Source organism: Microcaecilia unicolor, chromosome 6 (assembly GCF_901765095.1).
Source record: "Microcaecilia unicolor chromosome 6, aMicUni1.1, whole genome shotgun sequence".
NCBI lineage: Eukaryota > Metazoa > Chordata > Amphibia > Gymnophiona > Siphonopidae > Microcaecilia > Microcaecilia unicolor.
This window is the reverse complement of record NC_044036.1, coordinates 11,583,632-11,604,831: the sequence shown is the minus strand read 5'-3', so window position 1 is coordinate 11,604,831 and position 21,200 is coordinate 11,583,632. Positions and strand designations below refer to the sequence as shown.

Sequence of the window (21,200 nt, the reverse complement as noted above, 5' to 3'; positions counted from 1 at the left end):
GATGGCGAGTAGGGTCCATGGATTCCTGTAAGACAAAAGTGACACTGTACTTTAAATCCATTAAAGAATCAGGAAGAGCATCTCGGTTTCTCCCTCACAGCATCAGTCCCCTCCGAGCCTGGGTATCACAGTCCCCTCCACAAGCCACCTCGGTTGTCATGGCATCCACCCATGTGACCACCTGACGGCATTTGCGCAGACCAGGCGTGTTCCAAGCCTCTCTCTGGCTAGGATCTGCTCGGCGGAAGGACATTGACGAAAATAGACGATGGGGGTGCTCCTGTCTAGTCCACTAAATAGGCTGAAGCCAGTAGGCGGAGCTTTAGTTCACCCAAAAAAGTAGCAAACGCTATTGAAAACAATAGCAAAAGATTATTAAAAGTAAATACGCGGTCCATCTGTAAAAAGTCTAAAGCTGTTCCAGTTGGATGGGTAGTGCCTTAAAAAGTGGAGGAGAAAAGATTTTTTTATTTGTATCTATTTGTTGCATTTGTATCCCACATTTTACCACCTATTTGCAGGCTCAATGTGGCTTACAATGTTCCGTCATGGCATTCGCCATTCCAGATTAAAAGATACAATTGGTATTACATAAAGAACATGGATAACATAATAGAATTAAGCAATCAGGTATATAAAGAAAACATTCAGAATATCAGGTAAGTAGGATGCGTCGTTCGTTTCCATGCTCCCTCTGCCCCGGAACAGGTTACTTCCTGTTCCGGGGCAGAGGGAGCATGGAAACGAATGACGCTGACCGGCGCGCAGCACCCCCCCAGTGGCGTGCACCCGGGGCGGACCGCCCCCCCCCCTTGGTACGCCACTGATCTTTCTCATTCCTGGGTGGCAAGTCAATAAGGTCTAACATGTAAGCCGGGGCGTCTCCGTGAATGATTTTATGAACCAGAGTGCAGACCTTAAACGTAATACGTTCTTTAAGTGGGAGCCAGTGTAGCTTTTCTCTTAGGGGTTTGGCACTTTCTTATTTTGTTTTTCCAAATATGAGTCTAGCTGCAGTGTTTTGGGCTGTTTGAATTTTTTTTGATGATTTGCTCTTTACAGCCAGCATAGAGTGCATTGCAGTAGTCTAGATGACTTAGCACCACTGATTGTACCAGGTTGCGAAAAATATCCCTTAGGAAGAAAGGTTTTAGTCTTTTAAGTTTCCACATTGAATGGAACATCTTCTTAGTCGTATTCTTCACATGGCTTTCAAGTGTGAGATTTTGACCAATGGTAACTCCAAGAATTTTCAGGGTGTCTGAAACAGGAAGGGAAACGTTTGGTGTGGTTATAGTGGTGAATTTGCTTGTGTTATGTTGTGATGAGAGTATAAGACATTGTGTTTACTTATTTGACAGCTTTTTTATTTATTTTGAAATCTTCCCATATCTATATATAAATAAATATCAAGAAATAAAAATGGAATATCACCAAAACAGCGCTGATAGAAACAGCAGTTATAATCTCTGTATTTTGTGTTCAACTTTCTACACACACACACACATATATATATATATAAAATACAGATGGCGAGATTTCAGTGAGGATATTCTGTTTCTTGATGGGTTCTTGATGTTGTTGTAATGTGCCTTGGGAAACCTGGTGTTATAAAGATGGAATATACTGAAATTAAATGGAAGTAAAATTAAACTATCCTTTAATTGGGACACATGGAGGGGCATAATCGAACGCAAACGCCCATCTCCATGGGCGCCTATCTCCGAGGACGGGTACGCAAAGGGCGGGACAGACCATATTTTTGAAAAAGATGGGCGTCCATCTTTTGTTTCGATAATACGGTTGGTGCCGGGCAAATGCATTGGATTTGTGCGGATTTGAGCTGGGCGGTATCGGTTTTCAGCGATAATGGAAACCGAAGGCGCCCAGCTAAAAAACGAACAACTCCAAGGCATTTGGTCGTGGGAGAGGCCAGGATTCGTACTGCACTGGTCCCCCTCACATGCCAGGACACCAACCGGGCACCCTAGGGGGCACTTGTAAAAAGTAAAAAAAAAAAATTAAAATACCTCCGAAGTCCATAGCTCCCTTACCTTGAGTGCTGAGCCCCCCAAATCCCCCCCAAAACCCACTCCCCAGAACTCTACACCATTACCATAGCACTTATGGCTGAAGGGGGGCACCTAGATGTGGGTACAGTGGGTTTGGGGGGCGGTTTGGAGGTCTCCCATTTACCAGCACAAGTGTAACAGGTAGGGTGGGTGGGCCTGGGTCCACCTGCCTGAAGTCCACTGCACCCACTAACAACTGCTCCAGAGACCTGCATACTGCTGTGATGGAGATGAGTATGACATTTGAGGCTGGCATACAGGCTGGCAAAAAAAGTTTTTAAAGTTCTTTTTTTTTGGTGGGAGGGGGTTAGTGACCACTGGGGGAGTCAGGGTGGTCATCTGGGCAGTTGGGGCACTTTTTGGGGACTTGTTCATGAAAAAAAAAAGGGTCCAAAAAAAGTGACCCAAATTCTCGCTTCTGGCGCCCTTTTTTTTTTTCCATTATCGGCCGAGCGCGCCCATCTCTCCTCGGCCGATAAACACGCCCCAGTCCCGCCTTCACCACGCCCCCGTCAACTTTGTTCATTCCCGAGAAAGACTGCAGTTGGAGGCGCCCAAAATCGGCTTTCGATTATACCGATTTGGGCGCCCATGAGAGAAAGGCGCCCATCTCCCGATTTGGGTCAAAATACGGGCGTCTTTCTCTTTCGAAAATAAGCTGGATGGAATCACATCTGCATCTGTTTTGTAGACGTTTACATTTTAGATACATGGTTTTTAGGCATGCTTCAGGGACAAGTGGCTTTTATAAGTCAAAATAAAAATAAATATTTTGCTTCATGCACATCTCTTTTGTTTAAACAAAATTAAATGGGCTAAAGCCCCTAATGCAGTCCATTGATTTCCTTATAGTTTGTTCTTCTGATGATTTATACTGTGCCAAAACTGAATTTTATCATCTCTTTTATCTGGTTGATAATCAAAGGAGCTCACTGTGAACACTATCCACCCTAAAAGGTTGTTTTCTGGCTGTACATGAGGAATTGTGATATTGAATAAATAAGTGTATGTGCCCCTAGTCATGCATCCAAAGGTTATATAATCCTTTGAAGATAGCTGGTTAATTGTGGTATGGTCACATTTTCAACGTGATAATACTAGGGCCCAGCTAAGGAACAGGTTATTTTGAGTTAGGCTTCACTGGAACAAACTTGCTTTCATTGTGCCATCACCATCCAGCTGGACAGGCAGTGTCTTAAAAGGTGGAGGATAAAGGATTTAAAAAAAACATTTATATCCCACATTATCTCAAGCAAAGTCAGGTTCAATAAGGCTTATATTTCAAACTACAGTGAGACAGAATAATAGAATTAAATTATTTTATTTATTTGTTGCATTTGTATCCCACATTTTCCCACCTATTTGTAGGCTCAATGTGGCTTACATAATACCGTGATGGTGATCGCCAATTCCGGTAAGAGAAATACAGAGTGGCCTTGCGTTAAAGTTCATAAGTGACAGAGTAAATTAAGTAATTCAAGGAGAAAGAGTTAAGTTTTGTTCAGTTCCGGTATGAGTTTCCATTGTGTTGAAGGGTTCAGCTGTTAAGGTTGGATCATTCCGGTATGCCTTTTTGAACAGGTTGGTTTTTAATGATTTCTGGAAGTTTGTTAGGTCGTGCATTGTTTTCATGACGTTTGGAAGTGCATTCCATAGTTGCGTGCTTATATAAGAGAAGCTGGATGCCTATGTTGATTCATATTTTAGTCCTTTGCAGCAAGTACATGGAAACATTTAACAAAGGTGAGATTACCATAGAAACCCAGCTGGGCATTTAAAAGTCTGTCCTTTAATGATGCCACATGTTCAGAAATCATAGGCATAAGTTGTAATGGCCCTGTAGTAATCCCTCTGGGGTGATGGCGTTCTTTTTGGTATCTCCCCTTCTGTTCCGCTATTACCCGGGTTTCCAGCAATCCAGCTCCTCCCTCCAGCAGTCCACAACAAAGTTTTTCAAGGCAAAACAGCTTTCAGTTCCAGCCTGTTTATTCCCCCCGCCTTCCCAAACTCAGTTCAAACATGGAGTGTCCCATTCAATCCCAAAAGAAAGAAAAAAGAATCATAACTCAAGAAAGCTTTTCATTTCAACCCCAATTCCCCACTCCCCAAAGTTCCAAACCTCCTGGTTTTCAGTTTCCAAGTCTCCTACTCTTATGTGGTTGCAGGATGGCAGTACACCACCCCACTACACAGCTACTTGACTCCTGTGACCACCCACCGCCTTCAACCCCTGCAACCATGCACCAGGTATAATTACAGTCCATATCCATCTGCTCCTCCAAACCTGGTAATCCTGAGCTCTCGCCCTCTCCAGCCTCTCCACACTCCATTAACTCTGGCTCTCTCACAGCTTGTCAGTTCTCCCTCCCCTCCCAGGTGGAAGGTATCTTGTACTGATTTCTAACCCTGGGAAATTGAGTTTTTTCATCACTGTGCCCTCTCCTGGCCATGGATCACCATAGCAGCTGCTCCCTCCAGTCTTTCCCTCCACTCCCCTAATGTGAAGTCCCTGGCAGGTTTTTGTACACACCTTCCTGAGTCCTTCTCCCAATACCTTCTGGGACATGTAGTTTGGCCCCGCATTTTATCCCACCCTGCCCAGATTCGCCAGTCTCATTACAAAGTATAGACAGTTATTCAAATATTATCAAATGCATACACCAGAAATGGCATCCATATACAAATTGCAGAAGTAAACAACAACTTCTACAGGGTACATCCAAAATTAAAATTGTTATTTTTCTCATTTCCATCTTCCAAAATTCCAGACAGCAGATGTACAGGTCAGCAGGACCCAAAGCAGTCCAAAACAAGTAAAGTAAAACAAACAAACAAACAAGCAACAACAACAACAACAACAACAACACAGTTTATACCTAACCTTAGGATTCTCCTTTGGGTTTAAAAAGCAAAACTATGTTAGAAGGTTAGAAGGAATGGATCCTCAGAAGCTTAGCGGAGATTGGGTGGCAGAGCTGGTGGTGGGAAGGCGGGGTTAGTGCTGGGCAGACTTTTACGATCTGAGCCCTGAAAATGGCAGATACAAATCAAGGTCAGGTATACACATAAAGTAGCACATATGAGTTTATCTTGTTGGGCAGATTGGATGAACCATGCAGGTCTTTTTCTGCCGTCATCTACTATGTTATGTTATGTGCTGAACTGACAATATTGGCACATTTAGACTGTCTCTAGACAGAACTTCTGCATGAAGGAAGCCCCTACCTCATTATTCAATACATACCTGTGAAACAGTAGTAATTAAAAAAAGTGCATTTTAAGTTGCCAGGATTGGGCAGTTTTTCGCCAGTGGCGGCGGGAAAATTTCGCCGGCCGCGGGATGCGGTTTTTTGGGCGGTTTTCCCGTCGCTGCTGTGCGAGTTCGGCGTTTTTTTCCGGGGCTTCTATTGGTCCAATTCGGTCCAATAGAAGCTTTTCCGGGGCTTCTATTGGTCCAAATTGGACCAATAGAAGCCTTTCAGGAGTGGGGTGACGTCAGGGATGACATAGGGGCGGGGCTAGTGACGTGGGGGTGGGGTTAGGCGATGCAGGGGTGGGGTTGGTAACGTGGGGGCGGGGTTCTGTGACGCGGGAGACGGGGATTGGCTACGGGCGGTTTGTGGGCGGGTTTACGGCTCGTTTGGGGCTGGGAAAATTTTCCCAGCTGGCAACCATAAGGTGCAAGTTCCAGTGTTGCCAGGTGGGCGGTTTTACCGGCCAATTGGGTGGTTTTCCGCGACCCGCCGCGGGCAATTTTTGCCCGCGGCGGGTTGCGGTTTTTTGGGCTTCTTTTTTTTCTTTTGGGCGGTTTTCAGGCGGTTTTTTCGGCAGCGGGGGGGCGGGGTTAGTTACGTTTTGGGCAGGGTTAGTGACGTTATGGGCGGGGCCAATGACGGGGGAGGCGGGCCGATGACGAGGGAGGCGGGGCCGATGACGACGGGGGCGGGGTTGATGACGCGGGGGTGGGGGTGTCAGGGGCGGGGTTTGAGTTTGGGCGGGTTTTGGGCTGGATTTAGGCTGGTTTGGGTGGGAAAAAAATTTTCCACCTGGCAACCTTGCCCACATGCCATCTTTTCTTTTGATGTAGGTACCGGGGGAGGGGGGGGGGGATGTTAAATGCTCCCAGTTTCAACCTCATTAATGTTTTTTTTAAGTTGTACTTATACATAGTGAGTCTGATTGTTAAGTACCTGATTGAGATTCTCATAAACATGATGTCTGTTTTGGTGACCTTTTACTATGGTGAAAACATCTGTGCACGCATACAGGGAATGCCTATAGCCGATGAAAGCAACACTTCCTCTGCTTGAAAACATTACGTGAGAATGAAATAAAAATGCTACCAACAATAAAGAATGGAGCAAGGGCGCTGCGTAACCCTAGTAGCGCTTTAGAAATGTCAAGTAGTAGTTGATAGGTTGGTTTGGAGTGGACTAGATGACGGCTCCGGTGCGCTGGGGAAAGAGGAAAGGAAAACTAACCTACGTGGCTTCAACGCTTTGACGTCATCCCGCCTCCTGGTTACGTCACGGCGTCCGCGCGTCACTCCTGTCAGGCGACTGGCGCGCGAGCCGCCCTGCCCCTCCCCTTCCGGAAGCGCTGCGGCTGTGGCCAGTCCGTCAGTCAGTGAGCGAGCGAGTCCGGAGGAAGTGGCCGCCGGTTTCCTGCCCAGCCATGAACGGACACCTGATGCTCTACTCCGGGGTCACCCTGGCCTTCTGGAGCACCCTGCTGATCGTGGGTAAGGGCATTCGACCGGGGTCTCGGGTTACTGTCAGGCCTGCCTTTCCCCTCGTAGCCTCGTTTCGCCGCTGTGGAGAGAGAGAGACCTTGTTTTTCAAGGTGCTCAAGGTTAAAAAAAATCAGAAATGGGGGTTTTCTACTGCTGCTACTTATCATTTCTATAGCGCCACTAGACATACGCAGCGCTGTACACTTGAACATGAAGAGACAGTCCCTGCTCGGCAGAGCTTACAATCTAATTAGGACAGACAAACAGGACAAATAAGGGATAAGGACAAAGAGTAGCAAGATTCCGGAATCCCAAAGAGTAGCAAGATTCCGGAATCCCACAGTAGCAAGATTCTGTGCATAATCCCAAAGAGTAGCAAGATTCCGGAATCCCACAGTAGCAAGATTCTGTGCAGAATCCCAGAGAGTAGCAACATTCCGGAATCCCAAAGAGTAGCAACATTCTGTGCAGAATCCCAAAGAGTAGCAAGATTCCAGAATCCCAAAGACTACTACTACTTATCATTTCTATAGCGCTACTAGACGTACGCAGCGCTGTACACTTGAATATGAAGAGACAGTCCCTGCTCAACAGAGCTTACAATCTAATTAGGACAGACAGACAGGACAAACAAGAGATAAGGACAAAGAGTAGCAAGATTCCGGAATCCCACAGTAGCAAGATTCTGTGCAGAATCCCAGAGAGTAGCAAGATTCCGGAATCCCAAGACTACTACTACTACTTATCATTTCTATAGCGCTACTAGACGTACGCAGCGCTGTACACTTGAATATGAAGAGACAGTCCCTGCTCGACAGAGCTTACAATCTAATTAGGACAGACAAACAGGACAAATAAGGGATAAGGACAAAGAGTAGCAAGATTCCAGAACCCCAAAGAGTAGCAAGATTCCGTGCGGAATCCCAAAGAGTAGCAACATTCTGTGCAGAATCCCAAAGAGTAGCAACATTCCGGAATCCCAAAGAGTAGCAACATTCTGTGCAGAATCCCAAAGAGTAGCAAGATTCCAGAATCCCAAAGAGTAGCAACATTCCATGCAGAATCCCAACGAGTAGCAAGATTCCGGAATCCCACAGTAGCAATATTCTGTGCAGAATCCCAAAGAGTAGCAAGATTCCGGAACCCAACTAATAGCAAAATTCCAGAATCCCAAAGACTACTACTACTACTTATCATTTCTATAGCGCTACTAGACGTACGCAGCGCTGTACACTTGAACATGAAGAGACAGTCCCTGCTCGACAGAGCTTACAATCTAATTAGGACAGATAAACAGGACAAATAAGGGATAAGGACAAAGGGTAGCAAGATTCCGGAATCCCACAGTAGCAAGATTCTGTGCAGAATCCCAACGAGTAGCAAGATTCTGGAATCCTATAGTAGCAAGATTCTGTGCAGAATCCCAACGAGTAGCAAGATTCTGGAATCCCAAAGAGTAGCAAGATTCCAGAATCCCAAAGACTACTACTACTTATCATTTCTATAGCGCTACTAGACGTACGCAGCGCTGTACACTTGAACATGAAGAGACAGTCCCTGCTCAGCAGAGCTTACAATCTAATTAGGACAGACAAACAGGACAAGTAAGGGATAAGGACAAAGAGTAGCAAGATTCTGGAATCCCAAAGAGTAGCAAGATTCCAGAATCCCAAAGACTACTACTACTTATCATTTCTATAGCGCTACTAGACGTACGCAGCGCTGTACACTTGAACATGAAGAGACAGTCCCTGCTCAGCAGAGCTTACAATCTAATTAGGACAGACAAACAGGACAAATAAGAGATAAGGACAAAGAGTAACAAGATTCCGGAATCCCAAAGAGTAGCAAGATTCCAGAATCCCAAAGACTACTACTACTTATCATTTCTATAGCGCTACTAGACGTACGCAGCGCTGTACACTTGAACATGAAGAGACAGTCCCTGCTCGACAGAGCGTAAATCTAATTAGGACAGACAAACAGGACAAACAAGAGATAAGGACAAAGAGTAGCAAGATTCCGGAATCCCAAAGAGTAGCAAGATTCTGGAATCCCAAAGAGTAGCAACATTCCATGCAGAATCCCAACGAGTAGCAAGATTCCGGAATCCCACAGTAGCAATATTCTGTGCAGAATCCCAAAGAGTAGCAAGATTCCGGAACCCAACTAATAGCAAAATTCCAGAATCCCAAAGACTACTACTACTACTTATCATTTCTATAGCGCTACTAGACGTACGCAGCGCTGTACACTTGAACATGGAGAGACAGTCCCTGCTCAACAGAGCTTACAATCGAATTAGGACAGACAAACAGAACAAACAAGAGATAAGGACAAAGAGTAGCAAGGTTCCGGAATCCCAAAGAGTAGCAAGATTACAGAATCCCAAAGAGTAGCAAGATTCCGGAATCCCAAAGACTACTACTACTACTACTTAGTGCTACTAGACGTACGCAGCGCTGTACACCTGAACATGAAGAGACAGTCCCTGCTCCACAGAGCTTACAATCTAATTAGGACAGACAAACAGGACAAACAAGAGATAAGGACAAAGAGTAGCAAGATTCCGTGCGGAATCCCAAAGAGTAACAACATTCTGTGCAGAATCCCAAAGAGTATCAACATTCCAAAATCCCAAAGAGTAGCAACATTCCAAAATCCCAACGACTACTACTACTACTACTTATCATTTCTGTAGCGCTACTAGACATACGCAGTGCTGTACACTTTAACATGAAGAGACAGTCCCTGCTCCACAGAGCTTACAATCTAATTAGGACAGACAAACAGGACAAATAAGGGATAAGGACAAAGGGTAGCAAGATTCCGGAATCCCAAAGAGTAGCAAGATTACAGAATCCCAAAGAGTAGCAAGATTACAGAATCCCAAAGAGTAGCAAGATTCCGGAATCCCAAAGACTACTACTACTACTACTTAGTGCTACTAGATGTACGCAGCGCTGTACACCTGAACATGAAGAGACAGTCCCTGCTCCACAGAGCTTACAATCTAATTAGGACAGACAAACAGGACAAATCAGAGATAAGGACAAAGGGTAGCAAGATTCTGGAATCCCAAAGAGTAGCAAGATTCCGGAATCCCAAAGAGTAGCAAGATTCCGGAATACCAAAGAGTAGCAACATTCTGTGCAGAATCCCAACTACTACTACTTATCATTTCTATAGCGCTACTAGACGTATGAGCACTGTACACTTGAACATGAAGAGACAGTCCCTGCTCCACAGAGCTTACAATCTGATTAGTACAGACAAACAGGACAAACAAGAGATAAGGGAATATTAAAGTGAGGATGATAAAATAAGGGTTAGGAGTTAAAAGCAGCATCAAAAAGGTGGGCTTTTAGCTTAGAACGTGCGCTGGGTTGGATGCAAGGATGAGATGGGGCTTGCACACCCTGTGGGTATAGATGGATATAGGGTACTGGCCCTTGGCTGTAAGTCGAGGTGATATCTCGTGGCTATTTTATTTGCAGAGTAACTTGAGCCTACTACTACTACTATTACTGCTACTACTTATCATTTCTATACCGCTACTAGACGTACGCAGCGCTGTACAATTGAACATGAAGAGACAGTCCCTGCTCTACAGAGATTACAATCTAATTAGGACAGACAAACAGGACAAGTAAGGGATAGGGCACAGTTGAAGGTTTAGGTGTTAAAAGCAGCATCGAAGAGGTGGGTTTTTAGCCTAGATTTGAAGATGGCCAGAGATGAGGCTTGGCTTACCGGCTCAGGAAGTTTATTCCAGGCATACGGTTCTTGTACTAAACGCTGCCAGAAAATAACAGCTGTAAACCGGAAAGGAGGGCTGGAAGCTTCCCTCTAAGAATGCCCAAGTGGACCCTTGCATTGGAAAACTCTTTTGCTACACAATTGTAACCTCAATAATGGCTTTTATTGGGGGCTTAAAGAGTTCGATCAGTTTCATGCATTCTTTTGCGTTTACTTCTGTGTTATCGAAGAAAAGTTGGCAGGTGTTTGTTCTTTATTTATTTACTGATTTGATTTGTTACATTTGTATCCCGCATTTTTCCACCTATTTGCAGGCTCAGTATGGCTTACATAGTACCGTAAAGGCGATCGCCTGTTCCGTTATGAACAATTACAGAGTGATGTTTACTACAACTTGTAATACTCTCCTTCAAGACTTTGTAATTCTATTTACTATGTAAGCCGCATTGAACCTGCTATGTGTGGGAAAGCGCGGGGTACAAATGTAATTAATAATAATATAGAATAAGGTTCATGTGGTACGAACACAATAGGGAATCAGAGAGAAGAAGAGATGTGTTAAGTTTGACCTCTTACTCTTTTTTTTTTTTAGTTTCTATCTCAGAATTGAGCACGTTAGGACTTCACTTGCTGTTACATGGGATTGTGCTATAATTTTCCTTTACAATTTAGTAATGTGTGGAGCAGTCTTTAGTAAGGAGCTGCTAAAGCACACATTGAAACCTACTGGTTGGTGTCTGGTGGTACATTCAAGCCAAACTTATTTGGAAACACCATGGTAGGTATCGTTTTCCGTTATAAACCAGGGTATATTGGATTTGACAGTTAAGGATTGTGTTTATTACTGGTGTGCAAAGGCTGGGATTCCCTTTCGCTAGAGATGTGCTAAACGACTGGATCTCACTGGGCAGCCAGTGCTGTAGAATTAGCATTCACAAGTCTATACCCCAACTTGACATTTCGTCCTTTAGATTGTAAGCTCTTCTGAGCAGGGACCGTCCTTATTCGTTAATTTGTACAGCGCTGCGTAACCCTAGTAGCGCTCTAGAAATGTTAAGTAGTAGTAGTCATAGCTGGCAGAGCTGCGGCAGATGCCACTGGACCAACTTTGCACATGGTTCTAAATATTTTTCTAGTCAGATCCTTAAAATTTCACTTCCCCATTGATTATTTGTGAAAGTTGAATTATTTATTTTGAATTACCTTACTAGATTCTGTATTTTTATGTTGTAAATTGCTGTGATGCCTATGGTGGAGAGGTGTAGAATCAAATCAAAATCAAGCTCATGGTGAGCTACATTATGTATGATAGGTATTTCCCTTTTCTGGGGCTTACAGTCAAAGGGCTAACTACTAAAATGTGCTAATGTCATTAATGACTGTTAATAGTAAATTGGTCCCATTTTACCTGCACTTAATGTTAGTGTGTAACGTAGTGCCTTTTAGTAAATCTAGCCTTAAGTTTGTACCTGAGGAAACGGAAAGTTAGGTAGCTTCCTCGGGGTTAGAATGAGCATCAGTGGGACCAAAACAGGAGTTGAGCCCCCCGTTCCCTAGTTATCAGTCTGTCGCTGTAACAGCTAGGTGACTCCTCCGCTTTATTACTCCTTAGGTGCCATCAAGCACTGTAAAGAATTCTTAGATATCTTCTTACCTTTGTGTAGATTACTGTCAATAAGGCTCTTTTTAAATTGTTTTTTGTTTTCCTTCACTTGCAAACAGTAATGAGAGGATATTTTTAAGCAGGGATGCTTGTAATCACTGAATCCCTTCTAATATAAGTGTTTTTTCCCCCAGTTCCCTTTTCTCTGCACTTGTGACTATGATACTTGATCTTCTGAAGATGTCTCTTATTTTCCAGGAACATTCACTGTGTAGTGTTGAGTGTGGTGATGTGTGTGTTAATAAATAGGAATGGAAAATGTAAGTGGTGGTATAATTTCCAATTGATAGAAGTCATTTGTTAGCATCCGGGGGGGGGGGGGGGGGGGGGAGGACTTAGTTCTGTTAAGAGCGTTGGGTATCTTCACTAAATTAGTCTGTTTGTGAAATCATGTACTTCCAGTCTTGTGAAATATTGTTTCCTGCAGCATAAACTTGTTGAAGAAGAAAGAATGGTGGGTTCAGTTCAGTGAGGTCTTTGTATTTATTTATTTTACATAGCATCTCACAATAAAGATACATGAATAATTTGAATGCTGCAGAATTAATGAGTAATAAGGGAAACAGGAGGCTGAAATGTGGAGGAGTGGCCTAGTGGTTAGGGTGGTGGACTTTGGTCCTGGGGAACTGAGTTCAATTCCTACCTCAGGCACAGGCAGCTCCTTGTGACTCTGGGCAAGTCACTTAACCCTCCATTGCCCACCGCATTGAGCCTGCCATGAGTGGGAAAGCACGGGGTACAAATGTAATAAAAATAAAATAAATTAATGGCATTTTCTTTGGTAATATTTTTTTTTCATTCTTTTTCTAACCATTTAGCAACATTTCTTTGTATATATGAAATATATATATTTTTAAATTTTTAATGCAAGTTAAATTTAAGGTATAGTTTTAAGTCTATCATTGCCCCTGGGTGCTTACATAGTAACATAGTAGATGACGGCAGAAAAAGACCTGCACGGTCCATCCAGTCTGCCCAACAAGATAACTCATATTTGCTGCTTTTTGTGTATACCCTACTTTGATTTGTACCTGTGCTCTTCAGGGCACAGACCGTATAAATCTGCCCAGCACTATCCCCAGCCACCAGCCCCGCTTTCCAACCACCGGCTCTGGCACAGGCACAGACCATAGAAGTCTGCCCAGCACTATCCTCACCTCCCCAGCCCTGCCTCCCAACCCCGGCTCTGGCACAGACCGTACAAGTCTGTCCAGCACTATCCCCGCCTCCCAACCACCAGTCCCGCTTCCCACCACCGGCTCTGGCACAGACCGTATAAGTCTGCCCAGCACTATCCCCGCCTCCCAACCTCCAGCCCAGCCTCCCGATCTTGACTAAGCTCCTGAGGATCCATTCCTTCGGCACAGGATTCCTTTATGCTTATCCCACGCATGTTTGAATTCCGTTACTGTTTTCATTTCCACCACCTCCCGCGGGAGGGCATTCCAAGCATCCACTACTCTCTCTCCGTGAAAAAATACTTTCTGACATTTTGAAAAAATACTTCCTGACAGCCCAGCTAGTTTTAGTTTGTTGCAGGTCTCATTTTATGTAATGCATGTTAATATTGACAGCTCACATTAGTAACTGAGTGTTAGACTGTAAGCTCTCTGAAGTGGGAATAAACCTAATGAACCTGAAATATAACTCATCTTAAGCTCAGGTTTGAAAAAGCCAATAATTGAAATCCAGTAATCCAGTTGTCTCTTTCTAATCCTGAGCAGGACAGGGAACACTACCAATTGGAATTGCTGTTTCAAATGTACTACTCTGTACTGAAATCCTTTTTCTGATACCTGTGCTATGCTTGACAAATTTCTTTTTCTAGATGTAATCTTGGCCGATGGCTTTCTGTAATCGGTGGATATAGTTCAATTACTTGAGCTTAATTGATACTTTTTGCTGCTGTGTGTGTTAGGTTAGCTGGTGTGGTAATGTGTGCTCTGTAGCTGCACCTGACCCAATGCAGTGCTTTGAAGCAGAAAATGTTGCACGCTTAAAACAGTACAGAGATAGTGGCAACACCACTGTTGCAGACAACTTATTTGAATCTTTGTTAAACTGTACAGCACTGCGTAACCCTAGTAGCGCTATAGAAATGTCAAGTAGTAGTAGTAGTAGCCATCTAGATTGGAAACAGCAGTGGAACAGCTTGACTTCACTCATTCCAGTTGAAAAGCTGGATCCTTCTCTGTTGGTTTGGAGAAACACTTGGTGGTCTTTCCAGATGAGATAATCTGAGCACTTCTGAATAAGACTATGAAGTGCCAAGCCCATGACTTGGTGGTAAACTCTTTTGGAGTTTGAACTTTTCTTTACGTGAAGCCGTTTTTGACTGTAGAATTAAAGTGCTTGAGTGCTTTAGACCTCCGCACTGCCACAGGTTATGACAGCATATGCCCAGAATTTTTAAACTATCTTGGGCCAAGGGTTAGAGCATTGTTGTGCTCCCTCTTCACAAGGATGCTAAGCAAGTGAGCCCTTCCAAAGATCTGGTGTCAATCAAAAGCTGTGGGACTGTTAAAGTCAAGGAAGAGAGCTGCTGTAGCTTCCAGCTGTAGGCCATAGCTCCGTACTCTGTGTCTCAGGGTCCTAGACACTTAGGGCTAGATGCACTAAACCTTAACGACCCTCTAACAACCCTTTAAGGAAGGAAATTCCTAACCCTTGCATGCATTAAAGGCCTTTTTCCTACGGAGCAAGCAGCTAACGAAAACAGAATGCAAACGAGAAACTACCATTGAAATGTGGACAATTTGGAATGCACTAACCATACCCACGATTGCAACGAATCATTTACCGTCAGAAATTTTACGTGAGCTCAGACCTGTCGTTAAGGCCTGAGCTGTCATCTCCCCGCTGCCCCCTGCACCATAAAAATCCAAGCCGGCATGTTTAAAAAGAAAAGTGAGATACAAACACGTGGCTCTCCGCTTCCCCCTGCATCACTACAAAACGAAACATACTGCTTCTCCCCGCAGCTTAAAAATCCTGTCTCTCTCTCCTTCTCCCACAGCTTTGAAAATTAACACTCTCTGCTGTCCCCTGAAGCCAATTTTCCCAGTACTGTAAACAAGCTGCAAAGAGGTCTTTTGTTACAAAAGGGGGTTTACGAGGGTCGTTCTTTTTAGAGTTATCTTCAACTGCACTCTCCTGCTAGATCAGAGAGCTAAAAGGCTTGCGGGTCGCGATCCCCCCCCCCCCTCGCACGCCCCAGTCTGACGTAAGCAACCTACGTAGGTTTAATACGTTTGTGGCATGCTCAGAGCAGCCAGCATAACGCTTGGCTGCTCTGCGCATGCTTAAGGGGCCAATTAACCACGGGGATTGCGAACGTATGATACATTGTACTTTTCAATACTGCACCGAACATTTCTGAGCTGTTTTTTTTTGTGCATTCTTCGTTGTTTCAAATTCTTTAAGCACTTTTACGATTTAGGTTTTTTAACGTTTGGTTGATGCATCTAGCCCTTAATCCTAACAAGAGTCGAGGCAGCAGTAGAATCATTCCTGTCGCACCAAACTGGCTTTTGTAAAGGCTGCTGCACTGGTGGTCAGGTGCTGACCTCAACAGCATTTATACTGAAGACCTTAAGAACAAGTGTTCTCTGAGCATAAGCAGGACAGCATATTCTCACATACGGGTGACATTATCCAATGGAGCTTGGCATGGGAACATCCCCAGCTTCTTTTACAGGAGCTTGTGAGAGCTCTACTGCACCTGTGTCTTCCTTCCACCTGCTGAGACTGCATGGAACCAGCCAGTCTATTAGAAAGCTAATAGAATACAACTCATAGGTGAGGAGGGTGGGATGGGAATGTGTCCTGCTGTCCTCGGAGTACACCTGCTACAGGTGAGTAACTTTTCTTTCTCATAGGACAAGCAGGACATCACATTAACACCTATGGGAAACTCTAGCTATCAGGTTATTCAAAAATAAAAGGGGAAAACAATGATTGAGGCCTTCAACAAGCTAAGGGCCTAGGGAGATGGAGTTGTAGACCCCAAATAGATTCTGTAGAATTGTTTGGCCAAACTGTCACATTGGGAATCTTGTTCCAAACAGTAGTTAGATGTGAATGTATGGACTGATGACCACATTGCAGTTCTGCAAATCTCCTGAGTGGAGGCTGACCTCAAGTGGGCTACTGACACAGCCATGGCTTGAACATGACCCTCTAGAGTCAGCCGCTGAATAAAGAAGTGTGTAGCATATGGGGTAGTGTGGCTGCTTCTTAAGTGTTATTGGGGGGTGGAGAGTACAGCATGCCGATGTTCATGCTTCCTCTGTGATCTCTTTCTACTTATGGGAAAGGAAGGAGCTGTACTTGTCCAGTTTGGAAATGGTGGGGCTTCCCAGCACAGCCCCCTATTACATAAGAATATCTGTACTGGGTCAGACCAGTGGTCCAGTAACCTGCTTGCAACAGTGGCCAATTCAGGTCACAAGTACCTGGCAGAAACCCAATTAGCACCATTCCATTCTACCAATCCCATAGTAAGCAGTATCTTCTTCCATATCTATCTCAATAACAGACTGTGGACTTTTCCTCCAGGAACTTGTCCAAACCTTTTAAACCCAGATACGCTAACTGCTGTTAACCACATCCTCTGGCAACGAGTTCCAGAGCTTAACTATTGTTTGAGTGAAAAAATATTTCCTCCTATTTGTTTTAAAAGTATTCCCGTGTAACTTCATTGAGAGTCTCCTGGTCTTTGTACTTTTTGAAGAGTGAAAAATCAATTCACTTTTACCCATTCTACACCACTCAGGATTTTATAGACCTCAATCATATCCCCCCTCAGCCATCTCTTTTCCAGGCTGAAGTGCCCAAACCTCTTTAGCCTTTCCTCATATGAGAGGAGTTCCATCCTCTCTATCATTTTGGTCGCTCTTCTTTGAACCTTTTCTAATTCTGCTATATCTTTTTTGAGATACGGCAACCAGAATTGAACGAAATACTCAAGGTGAGGTTGCACCGTGGAAAGATACAGAGGCATTATAATATTCTTGGTCTTATTTACCATCCTTTTCCTAATAATTCCTAGCATCCTTTTTGCATTTTTGGCTGCCACCGCACACTGGACAGAAGATTTCAGCTTATTGTCTACAATGACACCCAGATCTTTTTCTTGGGTGATAATTCCTAAGGTGGACCCTAGCATCGGGCAATTATGATTCGGATTATTCTTCCTAAGGTGCATCACTTTGAATTTGATAATTTGGATAATGAATTTATTGATCACCTTCATACTTGCTGTCCTCGCCAGCCCTCTCCCCAACTTGTCAGCTCTATTTCTCAGCACCTTTTCTTGTTGGGGTTTTTTTTTCCAGTGTAATCTATAAACACTGCATAAAACAAGGTTCATTTTGTAAATAAAAAGCCAGGGTTGACAGTCTCTTCTTTGGTCTGAAAGACGTGTTCTGGATATGGCCAGACGTTCCTGGGGCTTTGTTGTGTATACAGGTTTTGGGTTTCATATCCTGCGCTGGGTAAAGCTAGCTGGACCTGCCTGAGTTTTAGTTCATTCCTCATCAATCCCACATCAGGAGTCATACCAGAGTTTTGGTAAACAGAGACTTGGCCCAGAACCAATAGGTCTGATGTGCTGGTGGAGATTTAATTAACAACTTTGTGTCCTATCAAGCTGTTTAAAAATTGCATGGAGATGAGGGACAGGAAAGCTCCAGCCACAGCCTGGCTTACTTTCACACATCCCTAATGAGAAATCTTAAGTGATAGATCATTCATCACCTGCAAGCTGCCTTCCTAAACCTCAGTCATTTCAGCTCCTAGGAGAGTGTACAACTAACTACAGACTGCATGCTTGTTGCCATCTTTCCTGCATGCCTGTGAAATGATCACGTCACACCCCTCCTGCAAACACTACTCTGGCTACCAGAGCCTTACAGGGCTAAATTGAAAACTCTGATTTTCAAGGCCCTCAGTCAAAATGGGCGAGAGTACTTAAAGAATAAGTTGGCTCTTTACACACCGTTGAAACTTCTAAGATCCTCTCAAGGATCATCGCTATCTGTCCCCTCATCAAAGGAAATTGTATGAGCCTTCTCAGGAGTAGCCCCCATTCTCTGCAGTGTACTCCCAGAGGGCTTTTATATAACTTGAGACTACCTCTACTTCAGGAAGCAGGTAAAAGCCTGGCTCTTCTCCCAAGCCTTTAATACGTAGGGTGACTGACTGTACACCCAGTCTGCACCTGGGTTAGCTTGCTACCCACACTGTAACTTTAAACCAGTTCCTTATATGTTGTTTAATTGTACAAAGAACTTGCCTTTAGTTTTGCCACCCATTTATTTAATTTAATTAATTTTGTTACATTTGTACCCCGCGCTTTCCCACTCATGGAAGGCTCAATGCGGCTTACAACTGACTCTGTACAATGCATCTTATCCCCATGTATATATCTGCACTTGGCCCCTCAGCTATATGTTAAACTAGTAAAAAAGGCCCGTTTCTGGAACGAATGAAATGGGCGCTAGCAAGGTTTTCCTGGGAGTGTGTATGTTTGAGAGAGAGAGAGCCAGAGTGAATGTGCGGGTGTGTGACAGAGTGAGACTGTCTGTGTGATAGTGTGTGTGTGAGAATGAGAGTGTGTGACAGGGCCCCCTCCCCTGTTCCTAATGCCCCTAACTCCGTTCCCACCCCTCCTTTTCCTCCTCCTTCCCACACTTTGGGTTCCTTAAGGCTTTCAAAGGTCTATGTACCCCCGTGGCCCTAACTCCCAGTATCCGGATACCCCACCGCTTTCCTCCTCACCCCTCCCCCAAGATGTAATACTTTCACGTCCTTCATTTAAAAAAAAAAAGTGTCCTGTCCTACCCTGTGTACAAATGCCCGGCATTCAGATTGTGTTCGTCTCGTAAATTTTTATTTCTTTCATTCATTCAGAACTTGCCCCCCCCCCCCCCCCCCCCCCCGAACACTTTTGGTTCCTTCAGTCTTTTAAAACTGTCCTATGTACCCTGTGTGCTAATGGCCAGCATTGAGATTGTTTTCCTGTCCCAAATTTGCATGTCTTTCAGTCATTCACAACTCCCCCCCCCCTTCTCCAGTTTAACACTTTCGTTTCCTTCAGTCTTTTAAAACTCTCCTATCTACCCTGTGTCCTAATGGCCAGCACTCAGATTGTTTTGCTTTGCCAAATTGTCTGTCATTGATGTCAGTGCGTGCCTGCCTAGCAGACCACTTCCGGCAGGCACGGTCCCAGGCACATCCTGTTGGAGGTGAGAATTATTATATAGGACTGTATTGTAGAAAAGCATTAGTATCAATGTTATTTGAACGTTTTAATTGTGTGCTTATTAGATATTCCATCACTATTATGCTTATGCTTGTCTGTCCTAATTAGATTGTAAGCTCTGTCGAGCAGGGACTGTCTCTTCATGTTCAAGTGTACAGCGCTGCGTACGTTTAGTAGCGCTATAGAAATGATACATAGTAGTAGTACTCTTTGGGATTCTGGAATCTTGCTACTCTTTGGGATTCCGGAATCTTGCTACCCTTTGTCCTTATCCCTTATTTGTCCTGTTTGTCTGTCCTAGTTAGATTGTAAACTCTGTTGAGCAGGGACTGTCTCTTCATGTTCAAGTGTACAGCGCTGCGTATGTCTAGTAGCGCTATAGAAATGAGTAGTAGTAGTAATATCATATTATATCTCTGCTATTTGAATTCCAGTGCTGTTAAGTGTGTATATTTTTGATAAAATATGCACTAATCATTCTGGAACAACAATACATAACCATTAACTGTAACACATCTTTTCATTTAAGAAATGAACTAAGACATATCTTCTAAAGAAACCCAATGACTATTCTATACGCACTAATAGAGTGGAGGAGTGGCCTAGTGGTTAGGGTGGTGGACTTTGGTCCTGGGGAACTGAGGAACTGAGTTTGATTCCCACTTCAGGCACAGGCAGCTCCTTGTGACTCTGGGCAAGTCACTTAACCCTCCATTGCCCCATGTAAGCCGCATTGAGCCTGCCATGAGTGGGAAAGCGCGGGGTACAAATGTAACAAAAAATAAAAATCTTGCCAATCACTGTAAAACACAACATCATACAACCTTGTAAATCTAACTGAATCAGTGTAATCTCTAACAACTGTTAAATATAAGCCACATGGAACCGAAACTCGTTTTTGGATTATTGGGGGATACAAGAATGAATGAATAAATAAATACTGTTTCATGGTAGCTTTATTATTAGGTTTCAATTTACTGTTTTCAAGTTTACCTCATTTATTGTATTTGTTTATACTTGTTCGTTGTATGCTGTTAACAAAATTGTAAGGTTTTTATGTTAAACCGTACCTGCTGTACACTGCCTTGGGTGAATCTCTTCACAAAGGCAGTTAATAAATCCAAATAAATAAATAAATATCGGGAAAAATGTACCCCCCCCCCCATACAGCTCAGAATACAGCTGCCCGACTCATCTTTGGTATATCTAGATTTGAAAGCTCGAGATGTTACGTGAAAGGCTGCACTGGCTCCCTGTGAAGGACCGCATTGCGTTCAAGTCCTGCGCATTGGTGCACAAAATCATCTATGGAGATGCCCCTTCCTATATGGACACTCTCATTGACCTACCGCCCAGGAGCTCCCGAAGATAGGCCCGCTTGTACCTCAATCTCCATTACCCTGCTCCCCGTAGCCTCAAATATAAGACCATCTACGGCTCCTTTTCCCCTTATCTCAGCACTCAACTGTGGAATGGGCTGCCTCGAGAGATCAAATTCACTTCAGATCACCCAACCTTCAAGAAGCGTCTCAAGACCTTCTTTTTTGGCAGAGCATATGCCACAGGCCTTACAGGAGCCACAGCCTTTTAGCCCACAGCTCGCTCTGTGATAATTTATCACCCACCCTCTCTCCTTTTCTTCATCAGTCATTTCTCTCTCCCACCTGTGACCTTGTCTAATGTACTTTGAGCTATTGTATTATTGTTTGC

The 21,200-nt window shown here is 44.0% G+C and overlaps 2 protein-coding genes across 2 annotated transcripts in view; both read left to right on the top strand.

Annotated features, from left to right (window-relative positions):
• LOC115471728 (riboflavin-binding protein-like) overlaps positions 1–9,245 on the top strand; it is a 62,261-nt gene extending 53,016 nt beyond the window's left edge. The window contains exon 8 of the transcript XR_003942406.1: positions 9,227–9,245. The gene's annotated coding sequence lies outside the window, so the exon portion shown is untranslated. The remainder of the gene's footprint in view (positions 1–9,226) is intronic.
• LOC115471762 (V-type proton ATPase 21 kDa proteolipid subunit-like) overlaps positions 6,661–21,200 on the top strand; it is a 98,868-nt gene continuing 84,328 nt past the window's right edge. Inside the window, exon 1 of the mRNA XM_030205579.1 lies at positions 6,661–6,813. Coding sequence (XP_030061439.1) covers positions 6,747–6,813 — 67 coding nt within the window. The 5' untranslated portion in view covers positions 6,661–6,746. The remainder of the gene's footprint in view (positions 6,814–21,200) is intronic.